Genomic DNA, 19,552 nt, shown 5'->3' with positions numbered 1-19,552 from the left:
TTTGCTTGGTATTGGTACAGAATCTTAGGTGCAAAAAGGTTTCCTTGCCCTCCCTCAGTGGTAGAGAGGTTTTTCTTCTACTCTTACCCTAGCAGCAATGTGTCTCTGCCTTTGTCCTGAGGGGAGTCTTTGCTGACCTCCTCCCAGTGGCTTAAGGCTGTTGATTAATAGGAGAAAAGGATGCAGGGAAATGCATGGTATTTTGTGCCTGTTCCCCTACAGCTGCCTGCAACACCAAGGTGGGGACTCTTTCTGGTCTCTTGCACAGTCCCCAGTCTTTCTGGGGAATATCCAGTTGACATCCACATGAAACAGCTTATGAGTAAGAATAAACTCCCCTTGTGTCTGCTGTCCCTAGTTATTCCAGACCGACATGATAGCCCTCACTTGTCTTTTGGTTGTTCATTTAAATTTTAACTGATTTCTGTAACAAATTCTCCACTTTACTTAGAGCACTATTTGCATCCACAGGGTCTGAGGTTGAATTCTGTGGAAAACTGCTCCAACTGCATTGGTGGAATCATGGAAATCCTTCCATTTGCCATTAGTCCTCTGTTCCCCCTGGATTCCAGTCTAAAATTCTAAAAAAGTAATCAAGCTCTAAAAATAAAATGGCATTTTTTTCCTCCTATAGCCAAGAGCTGTTCTGTTCTTTCCCTCCTCCTCTCCTCTTTCAGATTTTGGATACCGCCATTGTCACGGGCTTCAGAACTCCTGACTCATTTAACTAGTCTTCAGTACCTCCACACTTCTGAGGCTGAAACAAGCTACCTTACACAACAATATCAACTGGCAGCAATGTGTATCTGAAGTAGCCTCTTGCCTATCACTTGATGGCTCTTATTCAGGCTCTCTGTATTTACAATTTTATTAAATTTTTGAAAAGCAGAAAGCAAACCTACCATGATGAAAGAAGGCTTTGGCAAAGATGATTCTGCTGGTGCAGAAGACACCAGAAGCGGCATCACAAGTGGTAAAAATAGAATGCACTGATCTTTTTTAGTTCTGTTAAGGAGATGGGAAGTAAAGCATCAAAGAGACTAAGAAAAGAATATCTGTTCAATAGAACTTTCTGAGATGATATAAATGTTCTGTATCTGCATTGTTCAATACAGTAGCCACATGTGGCTTTGAGTACTTGAAATATGGCTGTGTGACTGAGGAACTGAATTTTTTATTTTGTTCAATTTTTGCTAATTTAAATTGAAATAGCCACATGTAGCTAATGGCTACTAGATTAGACAGTGCAGCTCTGTAAGAACCAAAGAAGTCTAAAAAGTCTATGGTTAATCTCGAGATGAGGAAGTAGACCTGGTAAAATTTGAGGAATATGTCAGAAGGATGTAGACAAACAGCTTGGTCTAGAGCACTCAGAGACAAGTTCCAATAATACTGGGCACTGAGAAACTTAAACACCATATCCATAGCAGGATTTACTAGAGAAGCAAACACTGCCTTTGAAGGTTTTGTGCTATGCATACATGGATGTTTTCAATAAGATCTTAAACCCTGAATTGGACTTAAAGTAGACATATACAAGATTATCTTAAATCTTAGCTATTCTATAAACTAAGTGGGAGGGTACCACAGTCTATATTTGCTATCGATGCCTCCAAAGTTTTAAAAAATTACTACCTCTATGCCTATATACTACTCCTAAATTAATTGCCCAACATTTTGGACAATTACTTATCATTGTTTTGTTATTGAACATTTCATTCGTTTCCAATATTATTCTTTTATATATAATGCAATGAGCTACAAAGTGATATATAAATATTTAAGAAATGGAAGAAACAAAATTAAGAAAGAGTGGGCTTGTACTGCTTTCTTTCATCTTCATTTTGTTTATAAACCTGCTTATTAACATGTTGGTTGAAGTTCATGACTAAACTACATGTTTAATGCACACTCTTTTTTATGGGACACAGAAATCCTCAAATTTGGGTAGAGCACACTACTACTACAATTATCACCCTGATTCTAAACTAATGTTTATCACTCATTACGGAAAAAAAAATACTTAATTTTTTAAAATTGTCCATGGCATCAAATAATCTTTATAACCTCATACCATTTACACAATAGGAGCAATGCTCACATTAATCCTTAAATAAGAATTCTGAAAAGGCAAAAAATAAAACAACAAAGCCCTTATCTCAAGTCCATCCTTAAATGACAGAATTCTACCACACATTAGAATTTATTTTTACTTTTTATGCAAATAATTCATTTTTCCAAAACCTTTCTAAATCTCAGAAGGCCAATCCTGAGTCTTAAAACTAAATATACAACACGCAGTACTTTCATTAACAATGTGCTGATTTGGCCCTATGACAGAATTGCTCTGTGAAGGTGGTGGAATTATTGGTGATTATTTTTCTTAATGTTCTGTAATATTACTGTTCTCAATGTAAATGTTAAAGTATTATTGACTGGACTCTCTATTTCCTTATATTTATAATTATCTAATGAAATCTAGCTCAAAATTAAGAACTCAGCATCTTAAGATTTTAATTTCTTTAGCAATTTAAAAACATAATGCATTTTCTCAATTAATTCTAAATGACAGACAGTAACTTAGTGTTTAAGGGTGGTTAATTTGTACATGGGAAATGAATTAGAACTAGAATCAGAAAAAAGGCTCTAAAAACTTTTTATTATTGAAATTACCTAAACATTTTCTTTAAAAAGTTTCCTATTAAATAATTATGTGTGTAGGCATACATAACCCTTTATAAAAGGAAAACAAACCAATTTTATACGTATATTACTAAATAAATCTTTACTGGCTTGACCAGTTTACAATCATCCCAGGCTATCAAAAATAAAATTCTTATAGCAGTCTGCTTTTTGTCCTCCAGTTTTACGCATCAAACACAATATACCTTTAGGTTATTCTTAACGGCTCAAAGGCAAGCACACATTCCAGATGATACTGCAGAACATGCTTACACTGAATTATGGGATTTACTGCATAATGTTCTAGTGGAAGATATATGCATTATTCTGAAATAAACTATCCAAATATTTTCAACAAGAATACTTTAAGTTTTACATTTATAAGCTTAAGGAAAAATATCTAAGTGAATATTTTATAACCTCTACCAAAAAAAATCCATAACCTCTTTATCTTACTACAAGCACAAAGCGGCTTACCATTCATAACTGTGGGAAACTGAGCCATCATGGTCCTGAGTTTTCCTTGCTAGCTCTCAGCCATCTGCAACATGAAAATATCATGCCATTAATAATATAACAAGGGCAGATCACAGCTTAGTGCACCCACTAAGCAGTGGGAACATCTGTCCCCTTCAGCTCACACTTCCAACAGAAAACAATGCACAGCTTCTGCTGCTGCTGAAGAGGCAGAATTTACATTTGGGGAAGGGTAGGAGATTTTGCTGGGTAATGATGCTGCCTTTAAAACAGAACCATTTAAAAGAAAAGCAGTCATATGTTTAATAGCAAACAAGAAACTCTTGGCATGAATCAATTTGTTAGAAATTAATTTAAGAAAGAATAAGATTGTTATAATTAGGCAAGAATTTATTTCAGAGAAATCAACTGTATAAATTAAATGTACAATAACACAGAAATCCATAATACCCTTTTCTTAAAAAAAAATCCCCAAACAAGAAAACTATCCAAAATAAATGTAGCACAGCTGTTTAATCAAGTTCTACAGGTTTATAAAAATAGTTTATAAGTAATTATTAAAACATATACGTTTGGGGCTAGCCCAGTGGTGTAGTGGTTAAAGTTTGGCATGTTCTGCTTTGGTGGCCCAGGGTTTATGGATTGGGATCCCAGACTCAGAGCTACACCACTCATCAGCCATGCTGTGGTGGCAACCCACATATAAAGTAGAAGAAGACTGGCATAGATGTTAGCTCAGGGCTAATCTTCCTCAGCAAAAAGAAAAAGAAAGAAACAAATATATACATATATATGTTTGTTTAAACATAACTAAATATGTTGGGGACGTACTCTGGACTGGAAAGAGAAGGGATTTGGAAATTATCAGCTCTGGGTTCTCCCCTCTCTGCTATTTTCCTAGCTGTGACCATGAAAGAGTTATTTAACCTTTTTGAGTCTCAGATTCCTCATCTGTAAAAATACTTTGCAGGAGTATTTTTTAAGTATTGAACATAAACTAGTACACTGCCTGGGACATAGTAGGTAAATGGCTTCCTGGGTGTCCAGGAAGGGAGAGTGCAACATAATTTTGAATGAATTCATTATTTTACTATGAATACATTCAAAATTCAAAATTTATTCCATGAATCTCGAGGGTAGGACCAGTTAGGGAGAGTGAAGAACTAGCAAATTTATAGCAATGTACTTAGTAATTAAAGCCACGGGTTACAACATTGAAGGAAAATACTACTATATTAAAAAACTCAGTAGCTCAGCTATTTACCCAAATAATTTAAATATTAATATTTTTAGAAGCCTAAGGAAAAATGTTTGCACAAGCCATTTAAACAAAGAAGGCATAAAGAGTTGCACATCATGGTGAAAGGTGTCACCAGAGGAGCTGGCCAAGAAGTGTTACAAGGTAAACTATCTTAGTGAATTCAGCGTGCCTAAGGAGAAAAATGACTGTAACACTGTAACCGCAAAAGTGAGTCACACTCACAAAAAACTGGTATATAAATCCAATTTATTAATTTACAGTGAGAAATTTCACAGCCAAGAGAATAAACTGCAGCTTTTCTTCCCATAATGCAAACTATCACTTAGACTAAATTTTCACCAGGTCATTGTGTGGTGAGCAAAGAGAGTTAATTGTGATTACAGTGCTTAATGGTATCAGGCATCGACACAATTTATCTACACAACAGAGATAAGCAACAGGGCAATAGGGCAACAGTGCTTTGAATGGCGCTGCCCATTCTCCTCTTCCGACCCCCAGGTTTCCCGTATGTTACCACTCTATAGCAACCTCCCTCTCAAAGTGTACACGCTTTCTTTAGATGTCAATAAGCTTTACTGCAATGGAGCCTTAAACCTGTCACCACACTCAGACTTCACCTGTCACTATATTTTTCTTAGGTAGGAGGAAATTTCATCCATGTACAAGTTGGTTTTCTTCACTCTTTTCTCAAAAGGTAATATAAATGCCAGGTATTGGAGTTGTTGATTACACAGAAAAATAATACCTAAACCACAGTGGAGTGGTCAAGAACTCTTAGAGGAGATATTGTGTTAAGCTTTAAAGGGTGAGTAAGAATCAGTTATAACTGTAAGGTTAAGAACCTTGAACTTGAACCTGCAGCTGACAAGGAGTTTTAAAGGAGAGGGACAGAGTCAGATTTCACTTAAGATAAACAATCAGCTGTGAAGAAAAGGCCAGGCCTGAAGCAGAGAGATCAGTTAGGGAAGAGATGAGGACAGTGTCTGGCATCTGACTAGAACAGTGGCAGCAGGAACAGAGACACGGGATGAACTGGAGAAACGATGAAGGGGCTAAGACAGGTGGAACTCAGGGTGGCTTTAAATATGAGGGATTATGGAGTAAAAGGAATCAAAGAGACGACTCCCGGAACTGTAGTTTGTGAGACTAGGTAAACAGTGGCGTCACCAGCTAAAAAAGTTAACACAGAAGGAAGTCTCATAAATCAAGTTATGACTACAACTTCCTCAAATACAGAAATTCTACAAACAAGTAAAACATTTTTACTTCCCCAATTTTAAATTATCGTAAGTAATGTTAAACCAAAAAAAGCTACATGCCTGCCTGCAAAGAAACTATTTACTTACAGATATGTAGTAGCAAGGGCCCCTATTTTATTAGGTCTCTGTAACTGAGAGAGACTAATTTTAAAATGCGGGAGAAAATCCTCCAAAAGCATTACCTATAACGCATTTATAACTACACAAAAGCATGCGAGTCACCAAAGATAGTCTGAAGAAAAAGTATGGACTTAACAAAAGGCAAATAAGGAATAGGATCCCACAGTCACAAAGCCTTAATCAGTAAGATCTAGGTCTAAAATTTACAGATCCTCTTTCTAGAACCTCTGGCTAGTCATCACGTTATTCTGTGGATACAACAGAATACCACATACTAGATGCTCAATAATCACAGGTACAATCCTGAAATAAAACCAAAGAATGAATCAAATAATATAATGGGCAGGGAGAGCAAATCCTTTCAGTGAAGCTGAAGGTACTGGTGTTACAAAACCTTCTTCACCTGGTACATGGGATTTAACCACCCCTGCATGTAGGTACCATACTATAGCATGTATGTATGTATGCACATCTGAATGACTGTAGTAACATCTGAATATGGTAGCATAGTCTGATGGAACTAGTCAGCTTTTAAAGCATAGCATTTCATATCTGTTATGTTTATATCAATTCTCTCTGCCCTCTTGTAGAATAATTACCTCATGCTTCACAATTCTACTAGTCTGCTGGCAGAGTAGTACTTGCAGAGAAATAATTGAAATTTTGAAAAATCCAACAGATACATATTACATTTTTTAAAAACTAAATGTGTTACTTTATGTGATAACAGTTACCATTTACTAAGTGCTTACTATTAATGCAATACACGTCAATTTAATGTTGGTACATTTGTAGGGGAGAAGGAAAACAAGCCAGAGACACCCTCCAAAACACAAGTCTACATCAATCACATACAGAAATTAGGGAGTGCTAATTATTTGTTGCCAACCCTGGTGGTCTAGTGTTTAAGATTCAGTGCCCTCATTGTTGCAGCTCAGGTTTGTTTCCCAGGCAGGAAACCACATCACCCGTCTGTCAGTTGTCATACTGTAGTGGCTGCGTTTGCTGTGATGCTGAAAGCTATGCTACTGGGATTTCAAATACCAGCAGGGTCATTCATCCTGGACAAGTTTCAGCAGAGCTTCCAGACTAAGACCAGGAAGAAGGACCTGGCCACCTATTTCCGAAAAAATTGCCCATGAAAATCCTGTGAATAGCAGCAGAGCATGTCTGATATAGTGCCAGAAGATGAGAGCATGGCACCAAAAAAAAGACCAGGTAGGGTTCTGCTCTGCTGAACACAGGGTCACTAGGAGTTAGAACAGACTCGACAGCACTAACAATTATTTCTTACCTCTTGGTATAACTCTTTGGAAGAAGAAAAAGGTACTGAATATCTCTCCGGTTACATGCCTGATGCCTCTTTCAGGGATGTGTGATTGAAATCAGCATCCCCAAACACCTCTCCCTACTCCTTGGTGGAGCTAACACATAATAATGAACAATCTTGGCAGTGTGCAGTGATGATATAATTTGAACACTGTGTTAATTACCTATGGTTTTAGAATATTTATGTGGAGATTTTCCTGCTCATTATAAATTAATGAAGAACTGGTACTGTTACCCTTTTAGAAACCAAGAAATATGTGTGGTAGAAAGCAGGCATAAAACAAAGAAGACTGCTTTCAATTTAACATAATCCAAATGCAATTTGGAGAATGTGGGAAATATATTCATACTAAGGCAGAGAAAAGTAGAAATGCCTGAATAGTAGTAGGAAATTCTTCTTCTATAAAGGGTCAATAAGACCCAGAAGGAAAAAAAAAATTGTAGCCATTGCATGTAAAAAGTAACTCAATTAAGGTTGGGTTTTTTTGTTTGTTTAGAAGTACAGAATTATAGAAGGAAACAATTACAGTAATTATTTAGTCCCAAACCCTCAATTTTCGAGATGGGAAAACCAGGAGACTTGTACAAGCTCACATAGTCAGTAGCAACACTGGTTCTAGAAACCACATCTCTTATGTGCAATGCTCTGTTTTTACGTTTCCCAACTTGCCCGATCATATCACCTGGGACATTCTCTAATTATACAGATTCCCAGGTCCATCCCCAGGAGATTGTGACTCAGTAGGTCATTACATAAATTAGGGCATGAACCTCCTAAAATGGTCCTCCTGTCTTGAGATCCTTCCACAGAGCTACTGGTTTTTTCCAAAACACCCACTAATGCCCCTCTCCTGCTTAAACTCCTCTACGGATTACAAATTAAAGCCTAAACTTCTTAGTTTGAAACAGGGTACCCTTCAGAATCTCACCCCAATCAACTTTACCACATTCTTCTCTAGACACTTCCCCTTGATTCAGGTGTCTTAAGTTCACCAACCTTTTCTTGAAACAGTAATGCCTTTTCGAGACCTCTATTCCTTTGTAAAGAACTGTTCCCTTTGTCACGTACACCACTTTCTTCTCATTCTTTAACTCTCAACTCAAACGTCACCTCTTCTTTGAAAGACTTCTGTCCCCCAGGTAGTCAGTCACTATCTCCCAGGTATGTCCGCAACACCTGTTCATACCATAATAACTTCATTTATTACACATGATTTCAATTTCACATTTCCCTGTTTGACTTCTTCTGGGCAGAGACCATTTTTATTTACCTCTGTATGCCTAGTGCCTAAACCACATCTCCCAGAGAAAATGCTAAATAAATATTTGCTGGACAAACGAATTGGGTAAATGAATAATATGGTTGAGGTATTAAAAAAAAAAAAGGAAGCAAAACAAGGGAAGCATGGAGAGAGGGCAGTGTTGAGTTGAATACATAGAAAAGAGAATGGTGGAGCCGGCCCCACGGCCGAGTGGTTAAGTTTGCCCACTCCGCTTTGGAGGCCCAGGGTTTCACCGGTTCGGATCCCGGGCACAGACATGGTACCATCCATTAGGCCACGCTGAGGTGGCGTCCCATATGCCACAACTAGAAGGACCCACAATTAAAATATACAACTATGTACTGGGGGGATTTGGGGAGAAAAAGTAGGAAAAAAAGAAAAAAGATTGGCAACAGTTGTTAGCTCAGGTGCCAATCCTTAAAAAAAAAAGAAAAAGAAAATGGTAAGAACGCAGAGCAGGCTCCGAACTTCTTCCTTGAAACCCTGAAGGCACCAGAGCTGTGAATTTTAGAACAAATTATCATGTGCAACATGGTCCTTCTGTAACTTTTTTTCCTTTTAAGTATACTTTTAGAGATAAAGGTTATTTCCCATTGTATTCTGAAGACTTTATATTGGGATGAGGAGGAAGGCTTGAGTTCTTCAATTATACTTTGAATCATACTGGTTAAGTATTGGTTAGTTTAAATAAATCTGACTGAAGGTCTGACATTCAAAAGCAAGATAATCAAGTTCCTGAAGGCGTATCTTATAAAACTTTCTCCAGTGCCTCCTCCACTCCACAGCCTATATACACAGAGCCAACTCTCCAAACTTGCTGATTAGTTGGGAAAAATGCTCCTTCCTCATCTGATTCCCAAGGAGATCAAGGTCAACTCTATGAGAGAATGACTGGGGCAAAATTATCTACTTCTTTACAGTTTCTGCAGTAAGACGAAATTTACAGAGCACATATATTCTCCACATCTGTTCCCCATCTATCCATTCATTCCTTCTTTCATTCGTCCATTTATTTATTCATCAAACATGAATTGTCGCTATAATAAAAGGATTTGAAGAATGCTATGAGAACCCAGAAGACGGAAGTAACACTACTTGGGAGGTAAATCTAAATATGGTATATATTACAAAGGAGGTAATATTTGTTTAACAATTATCAAGGGGCCAGGCCCGTGACATAGTGGTTAAGTTCATACTCTCTGCTTTGGTAGCCTGGGGTTTCCAGATTCAGACCCCAGGCATGGACCTAGCACCGCTCACCAAGCCACACTATGGCAACATCCCACATGAAATAGAGGAAGATTGGCACAGATGTTAGCTCAGCGACAATCTTCCTTACACACACACAAGTTAAAAAAAAAAAAAAAAAGAACTATCTAACATGAGGTCAGTGGCAAAGTAAGTGGATTCCATGTGTCCTTGGAGTGAAAGACACTGTACTGGTGTGGGATAGGCACTGTTACAAAAAAAGGAAAAGTATCTGAACCTAAGGACAGGACTGGTTAAAAGAAGGAAAGTACACCAGCCAGTACAACTGTAGACTTTCCCTATTCAAAGACAGTGTGATTTGAGAGTGATGTGGTTTCAAAGAACTCGCTTAATCTTAAGCGCTAAAAAAAGAACTTAAAAAAAACAGTATTTTCAAATTGTGCTCCATGGAGTTCTAGAAATTTCAAGGAGATACAAGGGAGGTGGAGTAGAGAGAAGGAATGAAGGGCTGGGAGAGGATACCAACTTCAGTGAAAGTAGCTCTGTTTTTGTTTTCATATTGAGGCTTCTCTATAAGATTTTATCCGGTGATTTTTTAAAAGAGTTAACATACTGAATTCCATCTCCATTTTAGAAACAATTAAAGAAAAACCAGAGAGATGAAGTAACTTGCCAGGATCACACAATTTAAGGAAAAAAGTATGTCATGTTATTGATTGTGAATTTTGCTGTGCAAGTCAGAGAGAGCTGGCATTTAAAACATGATACATGTTCAGATGTGGTAGTCACCAGGGACTGGGAATAGTTGCCATCCTGTCCATGAATGACATTATCCAGGGAAAGCATATATCAGACACAAGAGAAGAACCTGGTCTTTTAAGGGCATAAGAAGAGAATTCTAACAAACAGCATAGGAACTGAACTGGATTTGTATGTCTTGAGACAGGACACCAGTTATGAAGTGACTGGCATACTCCAGGTGGTGAGAATTTGAACTTGGGCAATAGAGAAGAGGTATTTCAGAGGTAGACTAGACAAGATTTTCTGATCAACTAAATGTAGAAGATGAAAGAAAAGCATCACAGATGAGTTTCTTTCGTAGATGGTTGTAGAATGGTAATACTAACCAAGACAGAAGCTCTAAGAAAGCAGGGATTTGGACAGTAGATTTAGGGGGTGAGGAACAAAATGTTCAGTTTTGGGCATACTGACAAAGACATCCAGGCGGAGACGTCTAAGAGACAGCAAGAATTCTGTTCAAGCTAGGGACCCAGATTTGGAGTCATCGGCAACTGGGTATAGTTCTAATCATGTCAGTGAATGACACTGACGTTATCCTCGGAAAGCCTGTACAGGAAACGAGAAGAACGATCAGAAGAGAATTTGAGAAAAAGGAGACAAATCAAGATATAAAGAAAAGAGTTTCAAGGAGATGGATGGTCATAACCGCCAAATGTCACAGAAGTCAAGACTAAGCCATCAGTTTTGGCAATCTGCTGTGAGTGCAGTTCCCGTACAGTGAACTGGCTGTAAAAGTCAAACTGAAGTAGATTAGGCAGTAAATGGGAGGTGAAGTGTAGGTGACTCAAGAAGTATGTTATTAAGGGAAAGGGAAGAAAGGGTGAAAGGAGAGATAAGAGGCTTTAAGAAAGAGGCAAGGTTATAAGGCTTTACTTTTTAGATAGAGAACAAAACTATTTTTAGAGAAAGAGGGAGAGATGTAATTCCCAAAAAGGAGAAGGAAAGGTTACCTAATGAAAGTTAGGGTCCAGAGAAAGTAGAGATCGACAGCTCTGCAGTATAAAGTTAGAACCTGGAACAGACATTTCTGGCTCCGAGAATAAAGGACAGGAAAGGCAGTAAAGATGAATAAAAATATACCTAAGTTTGGAAGCAGATGAAAAAGAAGTTGAGAAGGTACAGCTTGTCTTTGCAACCCTTCTTTCTCTCTTTTCTTTGGGTCCAGACAACAGTCCAAAGGGCAAGGCTGAAAACAGACTCTTTGATATCCTGGGCCCCAGGTGTCTAAGCACAAATTTCTCTCCTCTTCAAGCCAAAAAAGAGAAGGTCACATGCAAATCAGTTCCCAAGAATCAACCAGACCTGTGCATTGCAGCTTGTGTTCAAATTAATTTATGCCTTACACATCAAAACACATCCTGAATGAATATGGGAAAAAACATTCTAGGCAGAAGTAACAGCATGTGCAAAAGCAGAGTAAAGAGTGTGGTCTGGGAAAACAGGGGGCAGCTTATTCACATGAAATAGCGAAAAGCTAATAACAATGCAAGGAACTACAACAATAGCTGTAAAAATAAGTATTATATTAATACCTAGCTGATACAAATGTAAGTTCGCACAACAACCTTTCTGGAAAGGAATTTGGAAATGTATTTATATCCTGTCTTATTCCAAAAAGAATTAAAGCTCCTACAAAAATACAAAAACATTAAATTAAAAAGTAGATGGATTGGGGCTGGCCCAGTGGCACAGTGGTTAAGTGCACACGCTCCGCTTCAGTGGCCCGGGGTTCACGGGTTTGGATCCCGGGTGCGGACATGGCATCACTTGGCAAGCCATGCTGTGGTAGGCGTCCCACATGTAAAGCAGAGGAAGATGGGCACGGATGTTAGCTCAGGGCCAGCATTCCTCAGCAAAAAGAGGAAGATTGGCAGCAGATGTTAGCTCAGGGCTCATCTTCCAAAAAAAACAAAAGTAGATGGATACATGAAGGCAAAGAGTAAGTAAGTCATCACTGTACTTTCAACTTTTGCATATGTTTGATATTTTTCATAATAAAAGTTGAAAAGAAAACTAGCTTTGATGTTCACGTGTCTGACTTGACCATTGTGTCACCTTCTTCATCGTCATTCCCTACAATCATTAGAGTAATTCCTGGCTGGCTTTAATACCTGGCTCACTATCCCCTCTCCAACATTATCCCCATAATGATTCTTGGTGATGTTAATATCCACATAGATGATTCTGCCCATTTCCTGGCCTCTAAATCTTCAACCTCCTGTGTTCCAAAAATCTTATCTTCCATCTTATCTTAGTCATCTACTCCCAGGTTATACCCTAGGCCTTATTATTACCAATAACTGTACTCCTCTGTCATCCATTTCAAGCCTCCCACTCTCCCTTCACCAGCTCGTATGTCAACAGTCCACTCTCTCTAGTTCCCTGACTCCAACAATTCTTAAACTCTACCAGGACTTACAAACTATTGGTCTTATCAACTTTTCACTGTCCCTCATTCTTCCCTATATCCCCACATCCCCTTCCTTATGTCCTAATATCTCTCCTTACCCAAATTAAATATCACAGTCCACCATGGTAAGTAATTCTTGTACACACCCTCAACTTCACTCTCCTCTCTCCATGTATACTACACATCAGGGAAAATCCCAATCCTGACTAAATTCGACTCTCTATACTTATTCCATGACTCTATAAATTAAGTTCCTGACTGGTCTCACTTTACATTCTTGACCACTAAGTCAACTGGACCCCAAGTACCACCTGACAAGTCCATGTTTCCTTAATCCATTTGCTCTCCCCCTCTCCTAGATGACCATTTCACACTTCTCTTTTTCCATCTCCCAGACTTGTAATATATGCTGTAAATGCTTTTCATCCAGCTTGTTGCATTTCAATTTTAAGGCATCTTTTATTATACCAACTTCTTTATTTTTATACCAAAATTTGTCCATCTTCTCTTTTACGTCTGTTGAGTATCCTATCACACTAAGAAAGGCCTGTCTCATACCAGGTCTCATATCAGAAAACTATCCTATATTTTCTTCTAGTACCTATATGATTTAAGTGGGTTTTTTTTAACTTATACATTTGATCTACCTGGATTTTTATTTCGGAATGGAGAGAAAGATGCGAGTCTAAATTGTTTTCTGCACTCTTCTACCACCATCACCACTTACAATGTCTAGCACCTTTTCCGAGACCAATTATGGAATAATTCAGCTTTTCCCAACTGATCTAAAATGCATCTCTTTTCTTATAAACTAAGTTTACACATAAGCCTAGATTTATTTCTGTTCTGTGGGTCTTTCTGTGTACTCCTGTCTTAAGAGTTCTAATTACCATATGTTAGAATATTCAAACCTCTATCTCCCACTATCATATTTTTTTCAGAATTTTCCCATCTATTCTTAGATGCTTATTTTCCCACTAAACCTAAGAATCATTTGTTACATTTCAGAAAAATTACTGTTGAATTTTGTGTGGAACAGTATTGTATTAATGGATCAGTTTAAACAGAACTAACATTTGTACAATATTGGCTTTTCTTATCCAAGAACATTTATTCAGGCTGGCCCTGTGGCCAAGTGGTTAAGTTTGGAATGCTCCACTTTGGTGGCCCAGGTTAGCAGGTTCGGATCCCAAGCACAGACCTACACCACTCATCAGCCATGCTGTGGCAGCAACCCACATATAAAATAGAGGAAGACTGGCACAGATATTAGCTCAGGGCTAATCTTCCTCAGGCAAAAAAAAGAGGAAGACTGGCAACAGATATTAGCTCAGGACTAATCTTTCTCAGCAACAAAAAAAAAGAACATCTATCCAATTATTCTTTTTGCATCTTTCAGTAGAGTCCTGGTCCTATCTCATTTACTTCTAGGTACTTTATGGTTATAGTTTAAATGATATATTAATTTTATATATTTTAGGAATACAAGAAATATTCATTTTGGTAAATTTATATGGTAATGGACATGTGTGGTTGATTTGCCTGCCCAGTCCATGGCTGGTTGTCTCACAACAAAACATCAGACAAATTCCAATAGAGGAGCATCCTACAATAATACCTAACCAGCACCACTCAAAACTGTCAGTCATCAAAAACAAGGAAAGTCTGAGTAACCATCACAACCAAGAGGAGCCTAAGGAGCCAGGACAATTAAACGTAATGTGGCATCCTAGATGAAATCCTGAAACAAAAAAAAGACATTAGGTACAAACTAAGCAACACTGAATAGAGTATGGACTTCAGTTAACAATAACGTATAATATTGATTCATTAATTGTAACAAATGTATCACACTTCATACTAATGTAAGATGTTAACAGGGGAAACTGGGTGGAGGGGTAGATGGGAAACTCTGTACTAACTGTTCAATTTGACAAATAAAAACGGCAAGCAATAGGATATATTGGAGTATATGAGGAAGCCATTTTGTGTAAACCTAATGCGGCCTGACCTTGTCTTTCCAAAAGGGCCTGACCGAGGCCGTTGACGTGCATTGTATATCTGCTTTAGATATTCCCTATGGCAAGAGAAAAGGCCCTTGAGCTAAAGGTGCAACTTCCCTCCCCCTCCCAAAGTTGGCATTTCTTTAAGGATTAAGCATCTTTCCTTAGGCTAGAAACTGATTGCTGCGCTCACCTGTGACCACCCAGCTCAAGACAATAGACTTACCTCCTGCTACGCCTTCCAAGATAGCAGACCCACTACCTGCTGTGTCCATCAACTGCTGTGCCAACAGGGCAATCTTGTGACTATTGTGGGAGGGACATTTCAATCATATGTGAAACCTCCTGTATGGGGGTATATAACCACTCTGTATACCTCACTTCTTTGGTGCCCTTTCTTCCTTTGGGAAGAAAGGCCCCAGGCCATGGTCCTCAGATTTCAGCTCAGAATAAACTCACCCAAATTTTCATTTATAAATTGGTTATGGATTATTTTCGTTGACAAATTTTTCTGTAAATTTAAAATTGTTCAAAAAAATAAACTATATCAGAGGTTGGCCCCATGGTCTAGTGGTTAAGTTCAGCACGCTCTGCCTCAGCAGACCTGGTTCAGGTCCCAGGTGCAGACCCACACCACTTGTTAGTGACCATGTTGTGGCGGTGACCCACATACAAAATAGAGGAAGACTGGAGACAGATGATAGCTCAGGGCCAATCTTCTTCACCAAAAAAAATAAAGTATATCAATTTTTTTTAAAAAGGTAAATACCACAGAAGTAGAAAGTTTAAGGCAGAGTAAAGGTAAAACATGTACCTCTAAATCTGGCAGCATTCATCCAAACAAAATACCCACTTGGACCATTTATAGAACTTTGTCTTATGAAAATAATCCAGTGAAGGAAAATAGAATGCAAAGATGCATACCACAGTGTCATAACTATTAGAAAACATACAAATAAGATAATTTATCCAATAGAGAAAAGAACAAGAAAATAAAGTTATATTCATTCAGAACACCATGCACATATTACAAATGATAATTTGAAGGCTACAGTAGATAGGTAATGTTTACAATATAATGTAAATTTTTTAAAAAATACAATGTAAATATCGGATGCAAATATTCAAAATTACATATGCACAGGTCAAGGATTAGAAGTAAACATCTTGAGGCAGAAGAAACTTATCTTTGTGAATCCAGCACCCAACAGAGTTTGGCAGAGTAAATGTTCAATATATATTTGCTGAATAACAATATTCACCACAATTTTATTTATAATAGCAAAAGACTTGAAACAACCTAAACATCTGAAAACAAGAATGTGGTTAACAAATCAAAGTCTACATACTAGATAAAATACAGCCATTAAACTTATGAAAATTATGAAGCAACATAGAAAAAAAAATCTTCCATGTACTGAGTAGACAAAAATCTACACTATGATCACAACTCTGTAAAAATGATATATATATACACAAATATATACACACATATATGTATGTATCTGATTAAAAAGCATTCATATGCTAAAAATAGTTGACTTAGCTGGAAATACTGTAAGTGAATTTTTTTTTCTCTTCTTTATTTTCCAAGTTTTGTTGTTGTTGTTGCCATTTGGGATTTTTTTATCTCATATGAACTACATATACCAAAATGTCAAGCAATTAAAAACAGACAGACAAATATTAAGACCTCAGTAATTCAATAAACAGAAGTTTACGGTAGACTTACAACTTGCTTTTCAAAAACCAGGAACGCCATCTCTGGGGTATTTTCTCTGACATAAACCAGTTCTCCAATTCTCCAACACCAACTGGGTGTCCAACAATTCATTTCAATTCCGACACTAACTACCTGGAGTTATCACTGTCCCTACAGGTTAAAGCCTCAGTCCCACAAGAATGCCCCAATTTCAGACACTGGTGACAGTCCTGGGCCATCTTCTGACCAGGCTATAAATTGAGGGTTCCCATGACCCCCTCCTCAGGTTTGATAATTTACTAGAAAAGCTCACAGAACTAAGGAAAACAGTTAACTTACATTTACAGCTTTACTATAAAGTACACAACTCAGGAACAGCTAAATGGAAGAGATGCATATGGCACTGTATGGGGAGGCAGGGCGTGCAGCTTCCACGCCCTCTTCAGTTGTGCCACCCACCCAGCACCTTAATGTATTCACCAAGCTGGAAGCTCTCTGAATCTCACTGTTCTAGAGTTTTTATGGAGCTCAATTCTCCAGCACCCCCTACCCCTTCCTGGAGGCCAGTGGGTGGAGCTGAAAGTTCCAACCCTCTAATTTCCCTGGTCTTTCTAGTTGTCCAGCCTCATCCTGAGGCTCTCTAGGCTACCCTAGGCTACCCTAAGTCACTTTATTAGCATAAACTCAGGTGTGGTAGAAAAGAACTCATTATAAGTAACAGGATACCTCTCACTCAGGAAATTCCAAAGGTTTTAGGAGCTCTGTGCCAGGAACCAGGGACAAAGACCAAACATACTTTTGTATTGTCAAATTAATAAACAGAAAGCTCATTAAATTGGAGTAGGGAGATCCAAAGTGGGAGCTCTCATGCCCTATGTCCATAGCAGAGCCCAAAAGGAAGAAGAAAGACTTCCTCTTCTTGAAGGGCAAGAAGTTCAGCCAATGAGAGGCCATCACAATTCCACCAATGAAAAGCTACTAGACATCCACCTCTCAATTCCTCCAACGGGCTCCTTGTTCACAATAGCCCTCCCAACTTTCTCTTCCCCTCTATAAAAGAGTTTCTCCCCCCTTGCTGCTGGGGTCCTTGCACACAGCTCACCATGGCTGCAGACCCAGGATTGCAATTCTTTGCTGATCTCCAATAAACCCATTTTTGCTGGAGAAATAACAGGCTATCTATTTAAGATCAATAGTATTATACCATGCCATCTTTTAACCCAATAGTCAATATTACCCAGAGTCTTGCCCTTGTCAATTTTTTAGTCTACTATGAACAATGTTCAATAACAAATCTATTTTACCAAAAATATTAAACTGAGATGACCAATCATGAGATGACCAGCCATGCTATATCCAGTACTATCCACTCCTCACCACACTACCACAGAGGCCTAAAGAGACTGGTATCTAAACTGATGCCACACCCCAGCCTGCAAGGGACCAGCTTCCATTTGTGACTGACAGTTTCCCATCTCAACCAAAACATGAACAGAATAAGAGAGCAAAGGAAAGAAAATCAAACTAGTAGCCAATGGACAAAGGAGCATTCATCCATTGCCTACTGTAAGTAAAGCATGCCATCACTGTAGCAAAAAATAATGCTCTTACATAGAACACTCCAATCATCTGAGAAAGTGAATATAAAATAATAAATGTGCAATGAGGATTTTTAAAAGCAAACTCCAAGATCTGACAGGGAGAAAAATTACCAGGAAAGAACAAAATAGAGATATTCTGACATGAATTTAGTCACACTAAAACCAACAGTGTATCCAGAAAATATCTGTCACTGAACAGCAACACCTAACCAAAGCAAGGTCTCTCTTCCCCCAAACACCTCAAGTCACAAACTTACAAATTCTCTTCACCAATCTGAATTCTTTAATTTTGAGAGTTAATTCTTTAAATTGAGATTTAAAAATTTAAAAGATACCGGAGTGGGAAAGAGTCCTTCCAATTATGTAATCCATTCATTCTCAAACTATGGTAACCATGGCCCACCTAAGTGGGACAATAGATCCAATCTACCCATCTGCTCCCATTTTTCAGTAGAAAAATAACTCCATGATGAAGAATTAGAGTAATGTATGTCAACTTCACTTCAATAAACAATTTTTAAAAATAATTATAGAATGCAACAATTACACAAGAGCAAAATGGTCAACAAAATTACATCTAACATTAATTCTAAAATTACATTAATTCAAGAATAGCAGCGCTTGGAACCACATCAAACTCAAAACAAAAATGATGCACTGAAAATAGTATCCATCTGAGCGTGAGTGCGCATAGTAGGAATTTTTAAATGCTGCCAAAGCATTGTATAGCTAAAGGATTTCTTACAGGAAAACTAAATTAGATCCCTCAGTAAGATCTAGAAATTGTCTAATTTTAGTTTATGAACAGGAAATTTCAGTAACACTTAATAACTCACATTATCAGTAAGTAGACCATACTATTACATAAAATTCAAAGACTATGGGAATGGAACAGCAACAGCCCCTCAGAACTGAGGAAATGACTTCCATTTTGGTTTCATTCATCAGGAAAAGCTTCCTGACCTAGCAGGTGTCTTGATACCATACTAGGGAAGCAGCAATCTAACCCAATAATTTTCAACCATTTTTCCACTGTGATTCTATGTAACAGCTCACCAATCTAATTTCCTAAATTGGATTCCTCATACATTGCTGGCAGGAATGTAAAATGGTTTAGCTGCTTTGGAAAACACTTTGGCAGTTCCTCAAAACGCTAAACATAGGTTCCCTTATAACTCAGCAATTCCACCCCTAGGTATGAGACCAAGAGAAGTGAAAACATAAACCTATGCCCACACAAAAACTTGTACACAAACACTCACAGCAGCATTATTCATAACAGTCAAAAAGTGGAAACAACCCAAATATCCATCAATTGATGAATGGATAAACAAAATCCATATAGTACAATATTATTTGGCCATAAGAAAGAATGAATTACTGATATATGCTACAACATGGATGCACCTTAAAAA

General features: G+C 37.9%; 1 protein-coding gene across 18 annotated transcripts in view; it reads right to left on the bottom strand.

The window, feature by feature from the left end:
• ITSN2 (intersectin 2) overlaps positions 1-19,552 on the bottom strand; it is a 134,455-nt gene that overhangs the window by 102,225 nt on the left and 12,678 nt on the right. For all 18 annotated transcript variants that reach the window (XR_011426544.1, XR_011426545.1, XR_011426543.1 and 15 more), the window contains exon 2: positions 3,160-3,223. Coding sequence is in view for 14 of the 18 variants with exons in the window: in XM_070236576.1 (XP_070092677.1) it covers positions 3,160-3,190 (31 nt within the window). In the remaining 4 variants the exon portion in view is untranslated. The remainder of the gene's footprint in view (positions 1-3,159; positions 3,224-19,552) is intronic.

This window comes from Equus caballus, chromosome 15 (genome assembly GCF_041296265.1).
Source record: "Equus caballus isolate H_3958 breed thoroughbred chromosome 15, TB-T2T, whole genome shotgun sequence".
Lineage (NCBI taxonomy): Eukaryota > Metazoa > Chordata > Mammalia > Perissodactyla > Equidae > Equus > Equus caballus.
Note: the sequence above shows the minus strand (reverse complement) of the source record. Positions and strands in the feature narration are given on the sequence as shown.